The 25454-nt window shown below is 45.6% G+C and overlaps 1 protein-coding gene across 1 annotated transcript in view; it reads left to right on the top strand.

The window, feature by feature from the left end:
• SLC9A3 (solute carrier family 9 member A3) overlaps positions 1-25454 on the top strand; it is a gene marked incomplete in the record, with an annotated part of 668605 nt that overhangs the window by 512946 nt on the left and 130205 nt on the right. The window contains 1 exon segment of the mRNA XM_073630751.1: positions 23468-23557. Within this exon segment, the coding sequence (XP_073486852.1) occupies positions 23468-23557 (90 nt within the window).

Below are 25454 nucleotides of genomic sequence, written 5' to 3'. Positions count from 1 at the left end.
AAAATTATTTATCCAGTCTTTGGCGGAAATGGTGAGAGCAGGGTTTAAGTTACCCCCAGTACAGGGATCGGAATTTTCCTATTCTATGTTGGGATCTTTGCGACCTCAGCAAAGTTCCCAGGCATTCCCTGTGCATCCATTATTAGAGCAGCTGATTTACGCTGACTGGGAGCACCCGGACAGGATATATTTGCCTCCAAAGAGGTTTTCCTTTTTATACCCTATGGAGGAAAAATTCAAAAAAAGGTGGGATACGACTTTGGTTGATGCTGCCATTTCATCAGTGAATAAAAGCTTAACCTGTCTGGTGGATAATGCCCAAGGGTTTAAAGATCCAGCGGATAAAAAGCTGGAGTCCTCATTAAAAGTCTCCTTTGTGGTGGCTGGGTCAGCAGTACAACCGGCAGTTGCGGCTATCGGTATCTGTCAGTCCTTGAAGGACTGTTTTAAAAAAATTGGTCAGGAACGTGCCTGTTCAGGAGGAGTTTTCTGATGAATTGTCAGAACTTCCTTGCGCTTTATGTTTTGCGGTAGACGCATTAAAGGACTCGATTCAGCAGATGTCTCATTTTGCGCTACTCTCAATCCATATGCGCGGGGTCTTGTGGCTAAAGAACTGGTCAGCCGAGATGCGCTGCAAAAGGCTACTCGCGACTTTTCCCTTTCATGGTGAGCGTCTGGAGAAGATCTGGATAAATATATCCAAAAGATCTCAGGAGGTAAGAGCTCTTTGCTTCCAGTTAAAAGAAGGAATAAGGTTACCAAATAGAGTTCCGGGATTTTTCCTCCAAATCGGTTTCTAGTATCCAGGGTCCCATCGTACCCAGTAAAAAGGGAAAGCCTATTCATAGCTTTAAAACAGCTAGAAAGGCAGAAGGTAATTATCGAGGTTCCTCACAAAGAAAGATACAAAGGATTCTATTCGAACCTATTCACAGTGCCCAAACCAAGTGGGCAGTTAAGGCCCATTCTGGACCTCAAATCCCTGAATTCCTTTCTAAACGTCCGAACCTTCCGTATGGAGTCGGTACGTTCAGTAGTCGCATCCTTGAGAAGTGAGGATTTTTTAGCATCCATAGACATCAAGGATGCGTACCTATATGTGCCAATTTTCGGTCCGCATCAAAGGTTTCTGCGCTTCTCAGTAGAGGGGCGTCATTTCCAATTTGTGGCACTTCTGTTCGGTCTAGCCACGGCCCCTCGAGTCTTCACAAAAGTTTTGGCTCCAGTATTGGCATTTCTAAGGTCCCAAAAAATCTCGGTGGTAGGATATCTGGACGACCTCCTGTTAAAGGATCAGTCTTACTCCACCTTAGTGGAAAACGTTTCAACTACCGTTCGTTTCCTAAAGTCCCTGGGCTGGATCCTGAATACGGACAAATCAGCCCTTCGGCCAAGTCAGGTCTTGACATATCTAGGCCTAATCCTAGATACAATCCAGGAAAGGGTAATTTTACCTCCCTTAAAGGTCAGGTCCATAGTGGAACTGGTCCAAAAAGTCAAGGGGGTAGAAAGGCCTTCAATTCGGCTGTGCATGAGGCTGCTGGGCAAAATGGTGGCGTCTTTCAGCACAGTTCTTTATGCGCAGTTTCACTCCAGGCTGTTCCAAAGGACTATCCTGGAAGCCTGGAACAAGTCTGCTCTAACCTTAGATCGTCCCATGTCTCTATCCCCGCAGGTGAAACAGGGCCTCTCTTGGTGGTCAAAAGCCAACAACTTGAGGGGCGGAAAATCCTTTCTGCCTGTGACCTGGAGGGTGGTGACTATGGACGCCAGCCGTCTTGGCTGGGGAGCAGTCCTGGAAGAGGACTTAGTACAGGGAGTATGGTCCCAAGTAGAGAGGACCTTGCCCATCAATCTGCTGGAAATCCGAGCAGCTCGTTTGGCTCTCCTATTTTGGACGGCCAAATTACGGGGCTTTCCGGTCAGAGTCCAGTCCGACAACTCCATAGTGGTGGCATACATCAACCACCAAGGGGGCACCCGGAGCAGGGCAGCCCAAAGGGAAGTAAATCACATTATAACTTGGGCAGAAGGGCACGTGCCGTTTGTCAGCAGTCTTTATCCCAGGTGTGGACAATTGGCGGGCAGACTACCTAAGTCGTCAGCAATTGTTACGGGGGGAGTGGTCCCTTCACCCCGAAGTTTTGCTTCAAATCTGCCAGCGTTGGGGGGTGCCAGATGTGGATCTCCTGGCCTCCAGGTTCAATGCCAAAGTGGACAGCTTTGTATCCAGGACCAGGGATCCACTTGCCGTAGGGACGGATGCATTGGTGATTCCCTGGGATCAGTATTCCCTAATTTATGCTTTTCCTCCGATCCAGATGCTGCCGCACCTCTTACACGGGATACAGGAAGAACAGAAGACAGTAGTTCTGGTGGCCCCAGGATGGCCCAGGAGGTCCTGGTACTCAGAGATTGTGAGGAGGATACCAGTAGGGGACCTGTGGTGTCTCCCATACCGTCCAGATCTGTTGTCCCAAGGTCCCATATACCATCCTTCTTTACAGTCGCTGAATTTGATGGCATGGCTATTGAGACCAGGGTACTGAAGGACCGTGGTATCAGAGGATCTGTTCTGTCTACTCTGATAAATGCTAGATAGCCAGTTTCTAGAAGTATTTACCATAGGGTCTGAAAAGCATACATTTCCTGGTGGGAGAAGAGAAGATGGCACCCTTGCAAGTATACGATTGGGAGGGTCCTTGCTTTTCTTCAAACAGGGGTTGATTTAAACCTGTCTCTAGGGACCATTAAGGGACAAATTTCAGCCTTATTGGTTTTCTTCCAAAGGTCAATCGCATCTCATTCTTTGGTACGAGCCTTCGTCAAGGGGGTGTTACACTTAAGACCGCCAGTTAAGCCGCCTTTATGTCCCTGGGATTTGAACTTGGTGCTATCAGCTCTACAGAGTCAACCCTTTGAACCTATTAGACATATTCCTTTGATCCTATTAACTAGGAAATTGGTCTTTTTGGTAGCCATAACCTCGGCTAGAAGGGTGTCAGAATTGGCCGCCCTTTCTTGTAAAAAACCCTTTCTGTTTGTACATCAGGACAAGGTGGTGATGCGACCAGATTTTTTACCTAAGGTGGTTTCCAGTTTTCACTTAAATCAGGATATCATTTTACCTTCCTTCTTTCCTAACCCCAGGTCTAAGAAGGAAAGGTCGCTTCACTCACTGGATGTGATGAGAGCAGTCAAAGTTTACTTGGATATGTCAGCTCCTTTTCGGAAGACTGACTCTCTTTTCATCCTGCCAGAAGGTCCTAAAAAGGGACAGGCAGCACCTAGTTCAACTATCTCTAGGTGGATTCGCCAGGTCATTATCCAGGCTTATGAGTTGAAACACAAGGTTCCACCGCGATATCTCAAAGCTCACTCTACTAGAGGAGTTAGTACATCATGGGCAGTGCGCCAACAGGTGTCTATGGCTCAGGTTTGCAAAGCGGCCGCTTGGTCTTCGGTCCATACATTCACCAGGTTTTACCAACTGGATGTTAGGTCTCAAAGGGAGACTGTTTTTGGCCACAGCGTGCTGCAAGCAGCTTTATAAGTCTGGGCCTAAATGGGGTCTAGGAATACTATGTTCCCTCCCCTCAAATGCATTGCTTTAGGACATCCCAGATAGTCATTATTATGGTGCTTTGTGTCCCGTGATGTACGATAAAGAAAAACTGATTTTTAAAACAGCTTACCTGTAAAATCCTTTTCTTGGAGTACATCACGGGACACAGAGGTCCCTCCCCTCTTTTTTCTGGGATCTTCATTGCTTGCTACAAAACTAAAGGTACTTCCTGTATGGAAGGGGTTATATGGGAGGAACCTTCTTACTATTGGTTGCCAGTGTCCAATTTCCTAAAGGTAGCATATAACCCAGATAGTCATTATTTTGGTGCTCTGTGTCCCGTGATGTACTCCAAGAAAAGGATTTTACAGGTAAGCTGTTTTAAAAATCCGTTTATTATATCTTTTCAACACTGAAGAAATGACACTGCTACAATGCAAAGTAGTGATTGTACAGCTTGTATAAAAGAGTAAATTTGCTGTCCCCTCAAAATAACTCAACACACAGCCATTAATGTCTAAACTGCTGGCAACAAAAGTAAGTACACCCTTAAGTGAAAATGTCCAAATTGGGCTCAAAGTGTCAATATTTTGATTGGACACCATTATTTTCCAGAAGTGCCTTAACCCTCTTGGGCATGGAGTTCACCAGAGCTTCACAGGTTGACACTGGCATCCTCTTCCACTCCTCCATGACGACATCACTAAGCTAGTGGATTTTAGAGACCTTGCACTCCTCCACCTTCCGTTTGAGGATGCCCCACAGATGCTAAATAGGGGTTTAGGTCTGGAGACATGCTTGGCTAGTCCATCACCTTTACCCTCAGCTTCTTTAGCAAGGCAGTGGTCGTCTTGGAGGTGTGTTTGGGGTCATTATCATTTTGGAATACTGCCCTGCAACCCAGTCTCCAAAGGGAGGGGATCATGCTTGGCTTCAGTATGTCACAGTACATGTTGGCATTCATGGTTCCCTCAATGAACTGTAGCTCCCCAGAGACGGCAGCACTCATGCAGCCCCAGCCCATGACACTCCCACCATCATGCTTGGCTGTAGGCAAGACACACTTGTCTTTGTACTCCTCACCTGGTTGCCGTTACGCACGCTTGACACCATCTGAACCAAACAGGTTTATCTTGGTCTCATCATACCACAGGACATGGTTCCAGTAATCCATGTCCTTACTCTGCTTGTCTTCAGCAAACTGTTTGCAGGCTTTCTTGAGCATCATCTTAGAAGAGGCTTCCTTCAGGGATGACAGCCATGCAGACCAATTTGATGCAATGTGCGGCGTATGGTCTGAGCACTGACAGGCTGACCCCCCCACCCCTTCAACTTTTGCAGAAATGCTGGCAGCACTCATATGTCTATTTCCCAAAGACAACCTCGGGATATGACGCTGAGCATGTGCACTCAACTGTAGTGAAGTAGTGTTGTAGTAGTCTACTACAACATCAACTTCTTTGGTCAACAATGGCGAGGCCTGTTCTGAGTGAAACCTGTCCTGTTAAACCGCTGTATGGTCTTGGCCACCATACTGCAGCTCAGTTTCAGGGTCTTGGCAATCATCCTATAGCATAGGCCATCGTTATTTTTTTTCAGGTCCTCTGAGAGTTCTTTGCCATGGGGTCCCGTGTTGATATGAGAGAGTGAGAGCTGTGACGGATCCTATCCCACACTCCACTGAGTGCCTCCGTCAATAACACCGCTTACTCCAGTATGACCATCAGACAGATATAATATTATAGCTGCAGTAAATACAAGTCTAGTCGATAATAGCTTGTAGAATCTTGACTGCTTTATTGGACAGAACACAGCCTTTTTATACACATTTAACACAAGGGGTTAGATAACGAGGTAGGGCTGACTCATGGACACTCCCCCCTCCCCTCTAGCAAAAACTTAAAAGACAATAATATAATTAACATGTTAATTAACACAACACTTAAGGCAGACCTGGTGACCAGACAGTTCGTCTCTGCAGGTTAATGTGATCAGCTCTTTCAAGAATCATGTATTGGGCAAGTTCAAAAAAAAATAAAAGATTAATATAGAAATACCAAATAACAGGGTGAATGTGGACAGAAAAAGGTCCTTGCAGCCAGTGTCCGCGACAGTGCCCCCCCCTGTCCCATAGTCCGGCAGACCCAAGTAGATCCACCACGGGTCAGCTTGGGGCTGTCCGGGAGAGTTTTATAGTTCCGTTTGCCGGGAAAGTCCATCAGCATTCCCATTCTGCTTTCCTGGCCGATACTGTATGGTAAAATTATAGGGCTGCAGTGCCAAGCTCCATCGTAACAAACGTCCATTATCCCCGGAGACCCGATTAAGCCAGATTAATGGATTGTGGTCGGTGAGCACCGTAAAAGGTCGTCCGTAGAGATAAGGTTGGAATTTCTTGAGAGCCCACACCAGCGCCAAACACTCCTTCTCCACGGCTGCATAACCGACTTCCCTGGGTAGCAGCTTCCGACTGATGTAGGCCACTGGGTGCTCACCGCCATCAGGTCCTACTTGGCTCAGTACTGCCCCCAGACCGAATGTAGAGGCATCTGTGTGGACACAAAAACGTTTGGTTGGGTCAGGGGCAGCTAGAACAGGAGCTGAAGTTAGTGCATTCTTTAATTGTTGGAAGGCAGCTTCACACTCAGGGGACCACAGTACCTGTCGGGGAAGGTGCTTCTTAGTCAGGTCTGTCAGGGGCTTAGCGATGGAACTATATTGCGGGACAAATTTCCTATAGTACCCAGCTGTGCCGAGGAACGCCAGGACCTGGGTTTTAGTACGGGGGGTTGGCCACTTGGCAACGGCCTCAATCTTAGCAGGCTCAGGTCGTTGTTGTCCACTGCCTACTCGATGTCCAAGGTACTGTACCTCGGACATCCCTATGCTACATTTCTCTGGCTTAAGGGTTAGTCCTGCAGCCTTGATGCGGTCTAGCACGACACCCAGATGAACCAGATGGTCCTCCCAGGTATCACTGTAGATCGCAATGTCGTCCAGATATGCACAAGCATAGTCCTGGAGGCCATCGAGGAGTTGGTCTACCATCCTCTGGAAAGTCGCCGGTGCATTCTTCATCCCAAATGGCATTACTTTAGACTGGTATAAGCCAAATGGGGTAATGAACGCCGATTTCGGAATAGATTCCGCATCCAGAGGAATTTGCCAGTATCCTTTGCATAGGTCAAGGGTTGTCAGGAATTTTCCCCGAGCAATGCGATCTAACAGATCATCGACCCGGGGCATAGGGTAAGCATCAGTGCTGGTGCACTCATTTAATCTGCGGTAGTCTACACAGAAGCGAGTTGTGCCATCCCGCTTCGGTACAAGGACCACCGAGGAAGCCCAGGGGCTGCTGGATGGCTCAATGACTCCCAATTCAAGCATCTCCTTAATCTCATGACGCATCCCCTCTCTCACTGCGTCAGGTATCCGGTAAGCTGCCTGTCTTAGTGGCAGTTGTCCCGGGGTCTCCACACGGTGCACTGCCATAGTAGTGTACCCAGGGACTGTGGAGAACATTTCCCTTCTCTGACTAAGGACCTGTCTAGCTTGTTCTCTCTGCGTCGGCCCTAGCTGGTCGTCAAGCTTTATCATCTCTATCCCTGCAGTAATTCTATTTAGCTCCGGGAGCACCAGCAGGGGAAGATTCTCAGAATCTTCCACAGCTGGAGCACATATAGCGGCTACCTCTCCTGATCTTTCCCAGTATGCTTTCAACATGTTCACATGAAAGGTCCGTCGGACTCTTTCATCCGAACATTTAGCCACTAGGTAGGTTGTGTCACAGAGCTTTGCCACAACCCGGTAAGGTCCCTGCCAAGTGGCCTGTAACTTGTCCTGCTTGGTTGGTCTGAGGGCAAGAACCTTCTGCCCAACCTCCAGAGTGCGGTTCCGAGCAGTACGATCGTACCATCGTTTCTGCCGCCTTTGGGCAGCCCGAAGGTTCTCCTGGACAGTGTCCGTGAGCTCCTTCAGTCTGTCCCTAAACTCAAGAACGTATGCTACGATAGAGGACCCTTGGGGATCAATTCCCCCTTCCCAGTGGGCTCTGACTAGATCTAGGGGCCCCCTCACCCGCCTCCCATACAGTAACTCAAATGGGGAGAACCCGGTAGATTCCTGCGGCACCTCCCGATAAGCGAAGAGAAGGTGTGGCAGATATCTCTCCCAATCCCTGTGAGAGGTTGCAAATGTCCTAAGCAGCTGTTTCAGTGTTCCATTGAACCTCTCACACAGTCCGTTGGTCTGGGGGTGATAGGGAGAGCTCTGTAGGGGCTTTATCCCACACAGCCTCCATAACTGCTGAGTGAGCTCAGCAGTGAACTGGGTCCCCTGGTCAGAGATGATTTCCCGAGGGAAACCCACCCTGGCAAAGATCCGGAGCAAAGCATCAGCCACAGTTTCTGCATGGATATTTGCCAGGGGAATGGCCTCCGGGTACCGGGTGGCATAATCCACCACAGTAAGGATATATCTCTTCCCAGAAGGACTAGGTCTGGGCAATGGTCCAACCAGGTCTACGGCAACACGGCTAAAGGGTTCATCAATGATCGGTAAAGGGTGTAGGGGAGCTTTCAGCGGGCCCCCATGCTTACCCACCCGCTGGCATGTGTCACAGGTCCGGCAATACTGTCGGACATCCCCTGTAATCCCCGGCCAAAAAAAAGACTGAGTCAGACGGTGGAGGGTCCGGGACATCCCCAGGTGTCCGGCTAAGGGTATGTCATGCCCAATGCGCAGCAGGTCATGACGATATTTCTGCGGCACAACCAGCTGCCGCTTGGGTGGATGGGAGGCTGTCTTTCCCTCAGTAACCCGATAGAGTAATCCCTGGACCCACTCTATTCGCTCCCTCTCCAACCCCCCAGGGTCCAATCCTGCTCTTTCCCTATAGCTAGCTAAGGAAGGGTCGCTAAGAGTTGCCTGAGCAAATTCTTGGGGAGAAGCCCAAGTCGGGATAGGGTTAGTTGGGGTAGTACAGTCTAGGTCAGGGGTGACAGGTCTTACCTGGGTCCCGTCCTCGAGGGAGCGCACCTCCATCCGGGCTTGCTGGCGGGTGGTAACAGGATAGGCTTCCGGGGATACATCCAGGGAGAAGGCTGAATTTAAACGTCCCAAATCGTTGCCCAACAAAACTTCTGCAGGTAAGTTCTGCATTATTCCCACTTCCACTTCTTTGGCCCCCGAACCCCAATCAAGGTGAACCCTGGCAGTGGGGACCCGCATAACATTTCCCCCGGCCACCCGCACAGCCACAGACCGTCCCGTCTGCTCTGCCGGGTTTATCATTCGGGACTGTATCAGGGTAATAGTAGCTCCCGTGTCCCGCAGTCCCTGGGCAGACCGACCATTAATCCACACGGCTTGTCGATGGTGCAAACGATTATCTGTAGTGGCAGCTTGCACAGGGTCTGCCTCATGTAGAATTCCAATATTCTCCTCGCTTGGGTAAGTCACATCATCTCTCTCCAGACAGTGTGCAGCAGCCCGGGCAGGTCCAAGGGGCCTGTTGTTCCGCGCGTCCTGGGAAACATTCTGCGGACAATACCTCCTAACATGCCCTGATTGGTTGCATCTGTAGCAGAGGTCCCCTTTTCCTCGTGAAGATGGTAGCTGAGTGGGGCCGGGGATTGACGGCTGGTGTGGAGGGGCAACGCTCCGTGGAATGTTGGGGACAGGCCGAGCTGGGGTCTTAGGCTCTGGTTGTACAGTCCGCCTTGAATCCACGTATTGGTCAGCTAGGGTGGCAGCTTCATCTACTGTGACTGGCCGCCGATCCTTTACCCAGTCTCTAACTTCATGTGGGGTATGATCATAGAATTGTTCCAGGAGGATTAGCTGGAGCGCATCTGCCATGGTAACAGCTTGGCGCCCGGTCATCCAACTCTCCGCTGCTCGGGTCATTTGATGAGCCCATTCTGTGTAAGGCTCTCTCTCCTTTCGGCGGAGGTTGCGAAACCTCAAACGGTGTGCCTCTGGAGTAATGCCGAAGTGAGCCAATAGTCTTTCTTTTACCCGGTCATAGTCCTGGCTGATCTCATCAGGGACATTATTGTACGCCTCTGCAGCCCTTCCTGTGAGACGGCTGACCAGGAGCGTGACCCAATCTGCTTTATTGACACCTTGGAGACCGCATTGACGCTCAAACATTTGCAGGTAAACATCCATCTCATCTTCACCATCTTGAAACATGCGGAAGGCGGCATAGGGTAGCTTTTTGCGGGCCGCTGGAGCTTCCCGGTTGAACATAACTGACGCTCCTTGGTCCCGCTGGAGTTCAGCCATTCGCAGCTGGGACACCTCTGTTAACACTTGACTGATAACCTCCTGCGGGGGGTGAGTACCATACAAGGCCAGTCGCCACTGGACGTCACGCTGGAACTTTGCCGCCTCTGAGGTATCTGCTGGTGGGTTACTGGCCTGGTCAATCTCCATTAGTTCGGTGATGAGAGTCGCTTTGGATTTGTTGCTGGAGACTTTTCCACGGGCTTCCAAGAGATCCTTCAAGGTGCTGCGCTTGAGTCTGGCGTAGTGATGTTCCATCTGCTGTTAGGAGCAGGGGGTCCCGGTGATGATTTGGGTGTGCCTAGGCAAGAGGAGCATCCCAGAGCTTGCCACCAATTGTGACGGATCCTATCCCACACTCCACTGAGTGCCTCCGTCAATAACACCGCTTACTCCAGTATGACCATCAGACAGATATAATATTATAGCTGCAGTAAATACAAGTCTAGTCGATAATAGCTTGTAGAATCTTGACTGCTTTATTGGACAGAACACAGCCTTTTTATACACATTTAACACAAGGGGTTAGATAACGAGGTAGGGCTGACTCATGGACACTCCCCCCTCCCCTCTAGCAAAAACTTAAAAGACAATAATATAATTAACATGTTAATTAACACAACACTTAAGGCAGACCTGGTGACCAGACAGTTCGTCTCTGCAGGTTAATGTGATCAGCTCTTTCAAGAATCATGTATTGGGCAAGTTCAAAAAAAATAAAAGATTAATATAGAAATACCAAATAACAGGGTGAATGTGGACAGAAAAAGGTCCTTGCAGCCAGTGTCCGCGACTAGAGCGATAACACCAAATTGAACACACCTGCACCCCATTCACACCTGAGACTTAACACTAATGCGTCACATGACACTGGGGAGGGAAAATGGCTAATTGGGCCCAATTTGGACATTTTCACTTAGGGGTGTACTCACTTTTGTTGCCAGCGGTTTAGACTAAGCGTATAACAGTGTAAATTTGCTGTCCCCTCAAATAAATAATAATTATTTTGAGGGGACAGAAAAATTACACTGTTATACAAGCTGTACACTCACGACTTTACATTGTAGCAAAGTGTTATTTCTTCAGTGTTGTCACATGAAAAGATAATAAAATATTTACAAAAATATGATGGGTGTACTCACTTTTGTGAGATACTGTAGTTTAATGGAAAAGAGCTCTAGCAATAGCCTGTTTAGGAGCATCCTCAATTGAAAGTTCATCCAGAATACCCAGTATGCATAGTTTAGCGTCCACCTGGATGTTAACATGGAATACCCTATTGATGTTATTGAGAACAACCGTCTATTGTAGATGCAACTTTGGGCAGCGCCATAGGAGGTGAATTAAGTCTCCATGGTCCCCAGACCATCTAGTACACACTGAGTCCTCACTTACTCCCATTTTCAATAACATTGCCAGTGTGAGGTGCACCCGAAGGATGATATATAGTTGAGACAAGCATTGTGTTACATTAACAGAAAAGATCTGTACTGCTTGTAGGGCCTCTTCCAACTGCTCCTCCTCAAATGCGCCCACGTCTCTCTCCCACCTGCTCACTGCTCTAGATGGGAAGCCTTTTAGAAAAACAGACAAAAACATTCAGTAACACATGGATATAAAACTCTTGTAATGGGACACCTTTGCCATATAGTGAAAGATGGGGGTGGGGGATTGTAACCATAGAATCCCTCCCGATTGTGCCCTGATGGCATGCTGTAACTGCAGATAGTAAAAAAGCATAGATTGTGGAAGACAAAACTTGGCTTGGAAATCAGGAAAGGAGAATAATTTACCATTGGAGAAAATGTGTGTCAAATGTGTAACTCCATGACGTTTACAACAAGCCCCACATTGTAGAGATTGCAGCTCCTCTTAAAGCGGGGTTCCACCCAAATTTTGAACAATATCTGTATGTATTCTCTTCCTTGCCTAGATGCTGACATGCCGTTTAAAAAAATTTAAATCGCCGTAATTACCTTTTATTTTTCTATTCTTCTTTTCACTTCCTGGTTCTCCTCCCGTGGGAGTAGGCGTGTTTCTAGCCTCTCCCAGACTCCTGGGAGCTAGTCTCAGGCTTCCCAGGATGCCACTGAGCATGTGCGGGAACGAGCGGTGAATGCTGGGAGCACAGCATTCACCACATCCAGGAAATAAATGCTTGAGGGCTTCAAATGCCCACAATGAAAATGGAAACCGCCTGCAGTCAATAATATAAGTTATTCTTTCCAACGAAATCTGACACAGGCGGACATATTACACACAATATGTGAGTATGTAATGCTGAGAAGAAAAGTTTGTGAATTAACTCAAAAAAAAAAAAAAAAAAAAACAATAGATAGGTGGACCCCCGCTTTAATACGTAATTTCCCATTGGACTGTAGCTAGTAAAGCCAGTTACCTCCTGTAATTGCCTAGCCTATTCCACACTTTCTGCATGAGGACATAAGTAGGGAAGAGTGTATTATAAATAGTATAAACCAACACCTCCAAACCCATGGCCACATCATTCACCCCTGTCACGTAGTGTAAAAAGACCATAATGGAATCGACACCCCCTCCTTTCTCAACAGGTTCTGGGAGCAAAGCTGGGCAATATTTTTCAGCTGAGCTGCCAGATAGTAAAGCCATGAGTTGGGTAAAGCCAGGCCACCTGCATCTTTAGTTTTTTGTAGTTCCAATTTGACCCTTGGAGGCAGGGCCTTCTTTAACGCAGGGAAAACAGGGCACCTGCCCTGGGCCCAATCTTTGTTGGGGGGGCCCAAAGCATTGAGCCCATGCTATCCGCAAATTGGGGCTCCAATGATGGCTTTGCAGAGCGCACGGAGGACATGGGAGGCTGTATTCCTGAGCTAGCCAGCAGTTGGGGCGGGGCCGAGAGCTCCACTGACGCTCTGACCCTGCCCCATTAAGCCTGTATGCCCGGAACAGAGCGGCTATAGTGAGAGCAGTGATCGGAGTGGGAGCATCAGTGGAGCTCCCGGCCCCGCCCGCTCTATACTGGCTGTGGAATACAGGTCCGGGAGCTCCACTGATGCTCTAACCCCACCCCATGCCTGTATGCTCAGGGAGATGCAGTTGTAGTAAGAGCAGAGAGTGGAAGCCCAGCCCCCCAACCTCTGGCTGTAGGTAGTTTGCTCGGATGGCCAGGTATGTCCTTACACCCATAAAATGCCTGACTGCTGAAACTCTGAGCTGTGTTATTCAACTGTAAAGCTGTGCATTGCTGAAAATTTTCTTACCATCTCCTGTACAATGTCTGCAGTCTCAGATTGCCTCCTGTATAATGTCCGCAGTCTCTGTCTCCTGGTGCATGTCCGCAGTCTCTGATTGTCTCCTGTAGCGTGTCCACAGTCTGTCTCCTGTAGCATGTCCGCAGTCTCTGATGCTCTCCTGCAGTATATTTGCAGTCTCTGACCCTCTCCTGTAGTATGTGTATTAATGTGCCACTTTACTTGTTCAGTTATTTGGGATTGCTCCAGTGCTCAGTGAGTGGTAATGATGTGCATTAACCTGTAGCAACCAATCTGTGAACAGTAGTAATCTGCTGTAATCTCTAGCAACCAATCAGTGAGTGGTAATGATGTGCTGTAACCCCTAGGAACCAATAAGTGAGCGCTAATAATGTGCAGTAACCCCTAGCAACCATTTGGCAAGCAGAAATTATGTGTTGTAACCTCTAGCAACCAGTCAGTGAGTGGTAAGCATAGGCTGTAACCTCTGGCAACCAATTGCAATTGCTTTGTGATCTGCTGCAGTAAACTGATTTTGAGTCCACCTGCTATTTTTTTGTATGTCTCAGAATGGAGGGGGGGCAAGGAAATGTTTGCCCAGGGCCCAATCAATATCAAAGACGGCCCTGCTTAGTGGTCTAGTGTGCCATAGAAAGGACTGGTGTCAGGATCACTTAAGTGCTCCTGCCCCCAATTTCAGCATCCGGGTTTTGGCTATTGCATCCTGCCTGTCTGTGTCCACCTGCAAGGTGATTGATGTGGTCAGTCACCTATTATAAGCAAGCCAAACGCTCAGTCACATGCTTGTGATAGAAAGTGATACATGTGGTGTTCCTGATCAAGCTCCCTGTCTGTCTGCCCTGCTTTACTAGTTTGGATTTCCCTGTGTATGACTTGGATTGAATATTGGACTATTCCCTGAACTCAGCCTGCCTTTTATCTGGACTGTCATAGAACCAAGCTATCTGTCTGCTAAACTGCAAGTATCTGTTTGCTTTGTTCAGTTCGCATCTGCCCAGACATGGTGACCAGGCAGTTTAGCATTGTGTATAAGTTCTGGGGGCAACCAAGTATCCGTCGGCCTGCTTGCATTAAGGGAAAGGGGGCTGCTATAGGTGAAGCACACAGTAGCTAGCTATAGTGTCTGACCACCTGCGTTGGGGTAGACGTGATAACTGGAATATAGAATTACTGATACAAAACATTTTTAAAGGGACAACCATAGGGTTATTGTGCAGTATATAAAGAAGCTGTGGCATAAAGATCCTTTTTTTGAGTTAACTTTTCCCACCAAAAACAACTTAAGTTTGGACCACACATTGGCCCAGTCACAGATACGTTCCAATAAGGGTGATAGATTGAGACATATATAATCCAGTAGCCTGGGAGTAACTTAAATCCCTAAATATTTAACCACTTCAGCCCCGGGAGATTTGGCTGCTCAATGACCAGGCCATTTTTTGCAATTCGGCACTGCGTCGCTTTAACTGACAATTGTGCGGTCGTGTGCTGTACCCAAACAAAATTGACATCCTTTTTTTCCCACAAATAGAGCTTTCTTTTGGTTGTATTTGATCATCTCTGCATTTTTTTATTTTGGCGCTATAAACAAAAAAAGAGTGACAATTTTGAAAAAAAACACAATTTTGTACTTTGTGCTATAATAAATATCCCCAATTTTTTTTTAAAAAAAGCAAATTTTTTCCTCAGTTTAGGTCGATATGTATTCTTTACATTTTTTTGGTAATAAAAATTGCAATAAGCATATATTGATTGGTTTGCGCAAAAGTTATAGTATCTACAAAATAGGAGATAGATTTATGGCGTTTTTATTATTATTATTTTTTTTACTAGTAATGGCGGCGATCTTTAATGGGACTGCGACATTATGGCGGACACATTGGACACTTTTGACACATTTTTTAAACCATTGACCAATCAGTGCTGTAAAAATGCACTGATTATTGTGTAAATGTCACTGGCAGGGAAGGGATTAACACTAGGGGGCTATCAAGGGGTTAACTGTGTTCCCGGACTGTGTGTTCTAACTGTGGGAGGAGGGGACCGACTATAGGAGATGACAGATCGTTGTTCCTAGCTATTAGGAACTCACAATCTGCCTCTCCTCTCCTCACAGAACAGGAATTTGTGTGTTTACACACACACGTCCCTGTTCTGCCTCTCGTGCCCGTGACCACCGGTCATGAGAATCTGCACTCCCCGCATGCAGCTATCCCGCTTAAAGGAGCCGACGTACAGCTACAACAGTTTGTGGGATCGTGCCAACCTACTGCAGTATGACAGAAGCTGGTGGTCAAGTGGTTAAAGGAAGGGGCTACAGGAATATTAGGAAGTGTGGCCCCTTGGCTATCAGGAGTAGCATCTAGCAGCATAATCAAGGATTTAGTCCAATTAATCACTAGGCTAGGTACAAGCCAAAATTTTGTAATTTATTTATTTCAGGTACTTATATAGCTTTGTCAATTTACGCAGCGCTTTATATATACATTGTACATTCACATAAGTCCCTGCCCTCAAGGAGCTTACAATCTAAGGTCCGTAACTAACATTCATACATACTAGGGCCAATGTAGACAGGAACCAATTAACCTACCAGCATGTCTTTGGAGTGTGGGATTAAACCCACACAAGCACAGGGAGAACATGCAAACTCCAGGCAGGTAGTTTCATGGTTGGGATTCGAACCAGCAACCCTTTTGCTTCTAGGCAAAAGTGCTATCTGTTACACCACTGACTCCCTTAGGGATTTGGAAGTGTCACCCAGAAGAAGCATAGCGTCATCTGCATAGAGCATAAACTTTTTATGTATCCTGCCATATTTAATGATAGATATGCAGTTTAAGGGCTTTTTTGGCCCATGTTTATTGAAGTAAAAGAAAAAACAGTCCATTCAGGATTCCCACACAGGGGTTTCAACGTCAAAGCAATAATTAAATAACAAATGAAAAATACCGAGCCACCTGGCTCTCTGGTCAGCACTGCTGTTCAGGCATTGACCTCGGTCCTCTTGACCCTGTAACTGTGTCCCTGTTTGGTACCCACTCTGTACCTCTGGGGAAACTGATAAATCAGTTTCCTCCTAATTAAATAATCCTCCTGGAGCCTCTCAACCTGCCTATTTAAGAATCCTGGGTGACAATCACTAGGACAGGCATCCGTACTGTCACATATCCTTCCCCTTTGTTTTGAACCGGAGGGAGAAACACACAAATTTATTTTGGCCCCTCTGTGCCAGCTACCACTTACAGAAGTCCAATCCTGTCCGTTCATACTTTTTTTCCTAAAGGGGAACTCTACCCAATGCCTCCTTTGGTGTCTCCCTCTAAGCTTCACTGCCATTCTGCTACAGGCTCTGAGTCCTTCCCTTTTTTACGGATCCTCTTCCAAAAGCACTTTCTCTCCTGAAATTTTAATGGGGTCCCCCTGGCCTTTCGATTAACCCTTCTACCTCTACGCTTCAAGTTCCCAGGTTTCCCAAAAGCTCTCTCAGCATTATTGTCCTGAGACTGTAGGGGGCCTTTTTCTATGGTGTTTATGGACCCCTCCTCTTATTTCTGGTACCTGACTCAGCAGTCACTAATTATTTCCCAGGTTTACCTGTACCTTTGGACACCACATTATCATGTACCATTAACACATTACTCGGTTCATCATGAACAGACATACTCACACCGACATTACACGATTCCCCTGTCTCAGGGACCTTATCAGGTTTCTCACATGAACCTATTATGGGACTGGGGACCCTTCTCCTGGCTCTGCTATAAGCCCAGGATCCACCTGTACAATCAACAAGCCAGACTCCTGGCTGTTCCCAAAACCCGGTCCCAGGATTGGAGATTCCATCCCACCCAGATCGCTATGAAATCTCCAGGTCCCCAACTGGATTTTACCAACCACAAAGAAAACTAATAACAGTTTCCTCCAAATTAAATAATCCTCCTGGAGCCTCTCACCCTGCCTATTTGAGAATCCTAGGTGACAATCACTAGGACAGGGATCCGTACTGTCACAGGGGGTAATGGGCACCCCTGGTGGGTACCTCTATGCAGGGAAAAGGGCATAGAAATATGTCCTGCCTCTCCAATAGTTGCTTGAGGAGAGCTACAGTATATAGCAATTGGACCCAGGAAAGGAATGGGGTTCCAAACCCAAATTTGCCCATGGTTACCCAGAAGTACTGCCACTCAATGCTGTCGAAAGCCTTATGGGTGTCCAACGACAACCATGCCCTATTTCCTATATTATCTGCCTGAGACTGTATATTAAGGAATAGTCTGCGTAGATTAATTGCAGTTGATTTATGAGGCAAGAAGCCAGTTTGATCAGAGAGAATAATGGAGGAGATAACCTTATTTAGCCTCAGGACCAGTACTTTGGCTAGTATTTTAATATCACTCTGTAAGAGGGAGATAGGCCTGTAGGAGCCCGGGCCCATACTTACCATGTTTTAGTAGTAGGACAATGTTGGCCCTAGTCATGGACCTATGGAGGCAGTGGTGTTCTCTGGTATCGTTAAGCATGCTAAGTAGATGTGGTAGAATTACATCTCCATACTGCTTAAATACTTCAACTGGGAGGCCATCCTCCCCAGAAGCTTTAGCGTTAGGAAAGAAGTTGGTCACCAGTTGCAATTCCTCTAGAGTTATAGGGGAGTCTAATAGCCACCTTTGTGAATTAGAAGACAGGGCAATTCTACCTTTGTAAGAATTCCTGCAGAGCTGCGGTGGAGTACCCCAGTTTAGAACAAATCAGGTCAGAATAAAACTCCACCAGTTCCTGCATGATAAGATCTGGGGTATTTACCACGTTCTCCATACAGGTATGGAGTGCCCCAATAGATGGAGAGGTCTGGTGTGACTGCACAATTTTGGCCAATAGGCGTCCTGTCTGCTTCCCTTCCTCATAGAAAGCCATTTTGTTAAAAAAATCGCTTTCTATCAGTTGTAGATGCAGTAATGCAATCCATCGCCTCTTGGGCAGCTACTCATGCCTCCCTGTTGGTATCAGATGGGTTAGCAATAAATTCAACATACCAACTGCGCAGCCTGCTCTTTCTGAGCACTTGTGGCTCTTTACGGCAGTAATTTCAGATATAAAGACACCCCTTAAAAATGCTTTTAAAGCAGCCCAAGCAGTAACTAGATTTGGGTAATCAGCATGATTCCGCCAGAAAGCGGAGATCTTGGCTGTTATCTTCTCATGAGAGTCAAAAAGGTTTAGCCAGAAGACATTAAGCTCCATGGGGCTCTTGGTAGGGTTGTGGCAGGTTTGGCTTTTAAGTGCACAAGTAAGGGGGAGTGATCAGAGATACCTCGTACCAAGTATTGGATGTCATGTATTAGATGAGATACGGGGAGCATACATAAACATAGATCAATTCTAGAGAGGGATAGATGTGTTTTAGAAAAGCACAATAATTGCTTCTGCTGAGGGTTACAGTAATGCCATGGATCTAGCCACCCCACTTCCTCTATAATCTTCAGTAGTGCCATACAACAACTTTTATGTCCTGCTGCAGGTGGGGGATATTTGTCTAGAGCAGGGTCAAGGAAACAATTAAGGGTTTACACCAAAAATAGGAGAATCTCAGGTTTGCCCAGCTGGTATGTCAAAACTTAGTACTCAGAATGGCAGAGTTCAAAGAAGGCAGTATAAAAGGCTGCAAGAATACATTTCAGTTGAACTATTCTACATAGTAGAATTACATATCTTCCCTCAGAGTCAGTTTATCAAACACCTGAAAATCCAGGGATTGGTGTACCAGAACACTCACCTCCCTGGAATAGGAGGTATGAGTAGAATGATACACCCATCCCACCCAAGAGAAATTTACACAAGACAGGGTATCCGACACCAGGTGAGTTTCCTGGAGAGCGCGTATAGCAGGTAAGTGCTTTTGGAGGGTTGTAGACACCATGGTATGCTTTAGTGGATTTTGGAGACCTCTAATGTTCCACAAAACAATAGGTACAGTAGTCATCTGTGTATAGTTAAGTTGGTAGCTGCAAGGCATAGTACGATATGAGCCATATAATAACAGGCCAAGGCAAAATACTGCTCAGCCGAGCAGGCAGGTTATTTGGATACATATCAAAGTGTTGAGTACTGTAAGGTGCTGAGAAGGCAAAACATAACCATATAAACAGCTCCCAGTGGTGTGGACCGGAACAGAAGTTTCTGGAACTGTGACAATGTAAAACCTTAGTATGAACAGGTGGTTGTAGAAAGGAAACATAGCTACCACCATCTCCTCAGACAGACAGTCATCCATATGCCTTGGAATTCAGCCCCAGTGGGCCAGTAGGTAGATGGTGTAAAACAGCAAAGAAGAACAATAAACTCAAATAGTTTCAAAGTGGGGTTTTACTGAGTAACCCATCTCGTCACCCGCACAGATTGCGTACGACTGACTGTAGAACTGACAAATAACATTTATTAATGAGTGAACCAAAATGCAAATAAATGATTCACTCTCAAGGCATTCAGGATGCCACCATCTCCCAGCTGAATTCTTGGGATCACCGAGAGGAGGAGTGCAGAGACATTTTCTCTCCCTTGGCATCCTTAAGCAGGATACGGCATCACTCCTACTCTGCAGCCGCCGTACTGCTTGTTAGAGAATATTTTTGCTGGCATCCAGCCACGCTGATGCCTCTGCTGCCAATTCAAAAATGTGCGCTTGACCTCTGACTGTTATGTGGAGCTTGGCTGGGAACAGGATGTCATAGGTAGCTTGGAGGTAAAATCATCATTAATGTACCTCTGCTGAAACAGGTAGAAAGAAATCCTACCCCCATTGTACTGAATGTTTCGGCGTTCTCTGGCCAGGCGAAGAACAATATCTTTGTCCTCATGGTTGAGTAATCTGGCTAGGAGGGTGCGAGGAGGAAGATCCGGTGGAAGGGGCCAAGGAGGTACTATGTGCGCTGCTCAACCGAGCACAGGGGGTAAACGGCTCTTTCCTGAAAACCTCCACTAGCCATCCTTCAACAAATTCAGTGGGGTCCCTACCCTACATTTTCTTCGGGAGCCCCACAATCTGGATGTTATTCCGCCCTAGGCGGTTTTCAATATCTTCAGCTTAAAGTCATTAGCCCTAGCTTGCTGTTGACTGAGTGGGGTTAACTTGTCCTCCACATCACTAATTCATCCTTTGGCTGCCATGGTCCATTCTTTAATCTTTCGTATGTCATGGCCGATCAGGCTCATTTCCTCCTTTAGACCCCCAAAGTGTTCCTTCAGAGTATTCACTGATGCTGTGCATTTATGGACAGCTCTAAGAATTTCAGCCAAAGTAGGTTGTTCAGTTTCCTCTTCCCCTTCCCATTCTTCTGTGTCTGTGAGAGGCTGATCAATGGCAGCCGAGGGGCCCTGTATGAGCTGCTCCTCCTCCTGCGCAGTATGGAAGATAGCAGGGGCAGCCCCCAAGTCCTCATTGGGTGTCTGCCCAGCCACTCCTAGCTTCTGGGCATAGAATAGCATGTCCCATGAGGAGTCTTTCCCTGTGGCTTTGGGAGTTTTAGGAGGTTTACCCACGTCTTTGTTTCCCTCCTTCACAAGGGTGCTGAGGAAGGCCTGCTGGGGCGAAATGTTGGGAGTCAGGCTGCGCACTGTCCGCCTTCTGTTTTACGGGTTGCCATGCCGCTCGATCAGATGTTCGGTGGTGCCAGGGAGGTCAGCAAGGGTTATAGCAGGATCTGGAGCCAGAACCAGCAATTATTCAGGCTGGGAGCAGAATCTTTACAGGATCAAGGATGGGAGCTCTGTGAAAGATGCCCGCTCACATGCCGCTCTTGGCCACGCACTGCCCTCCCTTTAATTTATTGCACAAGTCACTTTTAGTGGATGGAGAGTGAAGTAATGGTCAATAGGTTGCAAGAGATCTGCTTCTATCTATGATGTACACATGAACTTTCTTTGGTGTTTAAATATTTATTAGTTAGTTATTTTGCATGTGTCACTTTAACTTTGTTTTTTTATTTAGAATTTGTATGTAATAATTATGAATTGAATAAGTTATCACATCTATATTAGTTTTTCATATCTTTGAAGTGTTTGTGTATTCTGACACATTGTACAGTTAGGTCCATATATATTTGGACAGAATAAAATAACAACAATCCAAATTAATTTGAAATGCAGACTTTCAGCTTTAATTCAGGGGGTTGAACATAAATATCAAGTACAAATTTTAGGAACTGCGACCCTTTAGTCCCCCCATTTTCAGGGTCTCAAATGTAATTGGACAAATGAATATAATCATAAATAAAATGTTCATTTTTAATTTGCAGAGAATCTTTTACTGGCAATGACTGCCTGAAGTCTGTAACCCATACCAAAGACTGGGTTTCCTCCTTTCTGATGCTTTGTCAGGCTCTAACTGCAGGTGTCTTCAGTTGTTATTTGCTTGTGGGTCTTTCTGCTTTTATTTTTGCCTTCGGCAAGTGAAATGCATGCTCAATTGGGTTGAGATCAGGTGATTGACTCGGCCATTGCAGAATATTCCACTAGTTTTCCTTCAAAAGCTCCCAGGTTGCTTTTTCAGTGTGTTTTGGATCGTTGTCCATCTGTACTGTGAAGCACCGTCCAATCAACTTTGCTGCATTTGGCTAAATCTGGGCTGACAGTATATTTCTAAACAATGCAGAATTCATCCGACTGCTTCTGTCTTTCACATCATCGATAAACACCAATGACCCAGTGCCACTGGAAGCCATGTATGCCCATAACATCACACTGCCTCCACCATGTTTTACAGATGATGTTGTGTGCTTTGGATCATGAGCTGCTCCAAGCCTTCTCCACACTTTTTTTTCTTCCCGTCATTCTGGTACAGATTAACCTTAGTTGCATTCATCCAAAGAATGCTTTTCCAGAACTGGTCTGGCTTTTTTAGATGTTTTTTGGCAAAGTCTAACCTGGCTTTTCTATTCTTCAGGCTTATGAATGGTTTGCACCTTGTGGTGCTCTTGTAAAGTCTTCTCTTGATTGTAAACTTTGACAGTGATATGTTTACCTCCTGGAGAGTGTCCTTCACTTGTCTGGATGTTGTGAATGGGTTTTTCTTTACCATAGAGAGGATCCTGCTATCATCCACCACTGTTGTCTTCCGTGGACGTCCAGGCCTTTTTATGTTGCTGAGCTCACCAGTGCGTTCTTGTTTCCTCAGAATGTACCAAACTCTGATAGATTTGTTTAATTGTTGAAGCTTTACAAAGGCCTGTTTCATTTGCATGGACAGCTCCTTTGAATGCATGATGTAGGCTCACAGCAATAGATTCCAAATGCAAATACCACACTTGATGAAGAAATAACGGAGTAGGCCACACTTGGTTATGAAACCGCTTTTGATTCAATTGTCCAATTACTTTTGGTCCCTTGAAAAAGGGGGGTGGCTATTCTTAAGAGCTGTAATTCCTAAACCCTTACTCTGATTTGGATGTACATACCCCCAAATTAAACTTGAGAGTGTGCACTTTCAGCCCATATCCATTATATAACTATAGCTTGAATATGTTTTGGTAAATACCTGAAACAATACTAATATTGCGCCTGTGTCCAAATATATAAATGGACCTAACTGTAGGTTTTTCATTTTTTTTATTTTATTTGTTTGCATATTTAGACCTTCCTGTTTGTGCATGGACCACCAGCTAGGATATGAGGTAGAAAACAGCCAAACTGTTCTTTATATCAAAGAGGAGAGAGTAGTTCCAGTCTTTACCTGCAGGGCAGAAGCAATGTGGTACTGAACATTTGACCTTTTATTCAAAGTTAATTGACAAATAATACGTTTAAAAGGCAGCAGGGACATAAGAAACATAACAGAATAAAAAAGTATCTTCTTCTCCTTGGTTTTGTTGGGCGGTTTAATAGATAGTACATACAAAATATAGAGAGGGGGGGGGACAAAAAGAAAATGAGTATGGATTTGTGAGGATGACTCCATCACCTAGTGACAGCGAGTTCCCAAGGTGGTGCTTTGTGATGGGAGACAGTACCTCTTGTCCCACTTGACAATCCTAACAAACCATGCAAACTGTAGGGTTATTACACGATTTTGTTTGCTGTAATCATCTCTCTCACCTGTTGATGTACGATATATGCTGTTCACCCTTTTGAATGTTGAAAAACTGAATAAACATAATTGTTCAAAAAAAAAAAAAAAAATCACAGTGCTGAATCTTTAAAGCACTGCTAGGTAAGTGACAAAAATATTTCACTAACCGGTGCCCTTATTACTTTTCACCCCCAAAAATATATATTGGGCAAAGGTTTTCTTCAAATAATTTATTTGTGTTTGTATGATTTATTTCTATTCAAAATTCACATTGTACATTTCTGTTTGTTTGAACAGGGACTAACGATTAAACCTTTGGTGCAATGGTTAAAAGTGAAGAGAAGTGAACACAGGGAAAAAAAACTCAATGAAAAGCTTCATGGCCGAGTAAGGAGCACGTTTTGTTAAATCTTTCTTTTGCAACATTTGTCATTGTGTACTAATATTAGTTTCTTTGTACTACCTTTAACACAAATGAATTTAATGGCAGTAACAAATTTGAGTCCCGTGTCATTGATTGTAACGCAATGCACCAGGCAATGGTGTTTTGAATGCAAGCTTTTTCATATGGAATTTTGTCAGACAACATTTTTTTTTTATATATTTACTGAGGCTGCACTCACACCTCAGTGTTTTGAATCACGGGCAGATTTGCCATGATTCTGCCCACGATTTTAAAGTCCCGAGGTGTGAATGACAATATAAATGGCACCTAAATTGCGGTGCAGTTCTGCCGTGATTGTCACACAATAAATCGCACTGCAATCATGGCAACCCATATTGTATGAAGCATGTCGCCCAAAAGTAGCTCCTGAACTGTTTTTTGGCTGACAAAATTCACGCGATGCGGGTTGCAGCCATTGTAGTGCGATTTGTGACTATCGCGGAAGAACCGCACCACAATTTTAGGTGCCATTCAAATGGCATCTTAAATGTGTGTTCTGTGATTTGTCATTCATACCTTGGCACACATTGAAATCGTGGGCAGAATCGTGGCAAATCTGCATATGATTCAAAACACTGAGGCGTGAATGCAGTCTAGCATGCTTGCAGGTTATGCTTTGACTTGTTTTTTGGTAGTGAGCTATGTTGTAAGAGTCTCCAAATCCCTATCACATAAATATTTATATACCATAGTAATTCTGAAATTTTAGGCCTGATTTTTTACTGGGCTATTACAAAGAAGCTTTTCCATATCTGGAGGTTAAACATATTTTCCTCCAGATGTAAAATGTGCCACCTAACCCTTTCTAATGATTTTAAAGTGAATAACTTTGTACCTATTTGGACCACTTATGTATATTATACAGTATATGGTGATCATGTTCTCCCTTAATCACCTGTTCTCAAGAGAGAATAAATTCAGTTCAGTTAATCCTTCCTAGTAGCTGAGGTCCTCCATGACTCTTATCAGTCTGGTTACCCTTCTCTGCACTTTCTCAAGGTTCCCCATAGTTTGGCACCCAAAACTGAACTGCATATTCCAGATTAGGTCTTTGTACAGGGGCAAAACAATGTCTCTTTCTTTGGAGTCTATATCTTTTTATAATAAAAGTAGTTTTCCTGTTTGAGAAACTTCTGCCTTGCATTGCATGCTATTAGTAAGTGTGTGATCTACCAGAACACCCAAATCCTTCTTGATCACTGACTCCCCCAGTTGTACTCCTCCTAGAATGTATGATGCGTGTATATTTTTACCCCTACTGTAAATGCATAACCACCAAATCAAACAGTGCATTAATGTCTGCTTTTAAGTTGTGGACATTTTGTAAGGATGTTATTCCACTACGGAGCTTGGTGTCTTCTGCAATTACAGAAATGGTATTATTAACTCTATATCATTTATAAATGAGTTACAGCGAAAAGCTTTTTTGGCCATACTTTTTCATTTGATGAGGCAGAGCTGTTCCAGACTGTGGAAAGATCCTGACAGTGTTGTCAGGTTCCACCCGGTTGATTGATTGAGAGCTAGCGCCAGCTCTCAGCACTAAGTAACTCCTGCCCTGTCCCCAACTCGGCGCTCCAGTGAGCAATGGAGGAGCAGAGCAGAAAGTGGGAATTAACAGTCACTGCTCCAAGCAGACCGAGAGCTGAGCAATCAGTGGTCATGTGTTAGTTCAGTTCGTAGCCTTAAAGCCTGCAGCATCACACTGAGTGAGTATGGATGTTTTTTTTTCATAACCCCATACTTCTACTTTCACCAACCAAATGTAACCAGTGAAAAAAAAAAAATTATGCTGCGCTAAAGTGCGCAAATAAATACCAAATGCATATAATACATATA

Source organism: Aquarana catesbeiana, linkage group LG05 (assembly GCF_042186555.1).
Source record: "Aquarana catesbeiana isolate 2022-GZ linkage group LG05, ASM4218655v1, whole genome shotgun sequence".
In the NCBI taxonomy this organism is placed as follows: domain Eukaryota; kingdom Metazoa; phylum Chordata; class Amphibia; order Anura; family Ranidae; genus Aquarana; species Aquarana catesbeiana.
The sequence above is the reverse complement of the archived record's forward strand: the minus strand, read 5'-3'. Positions and strand labels throughout refer to the sequence as shown.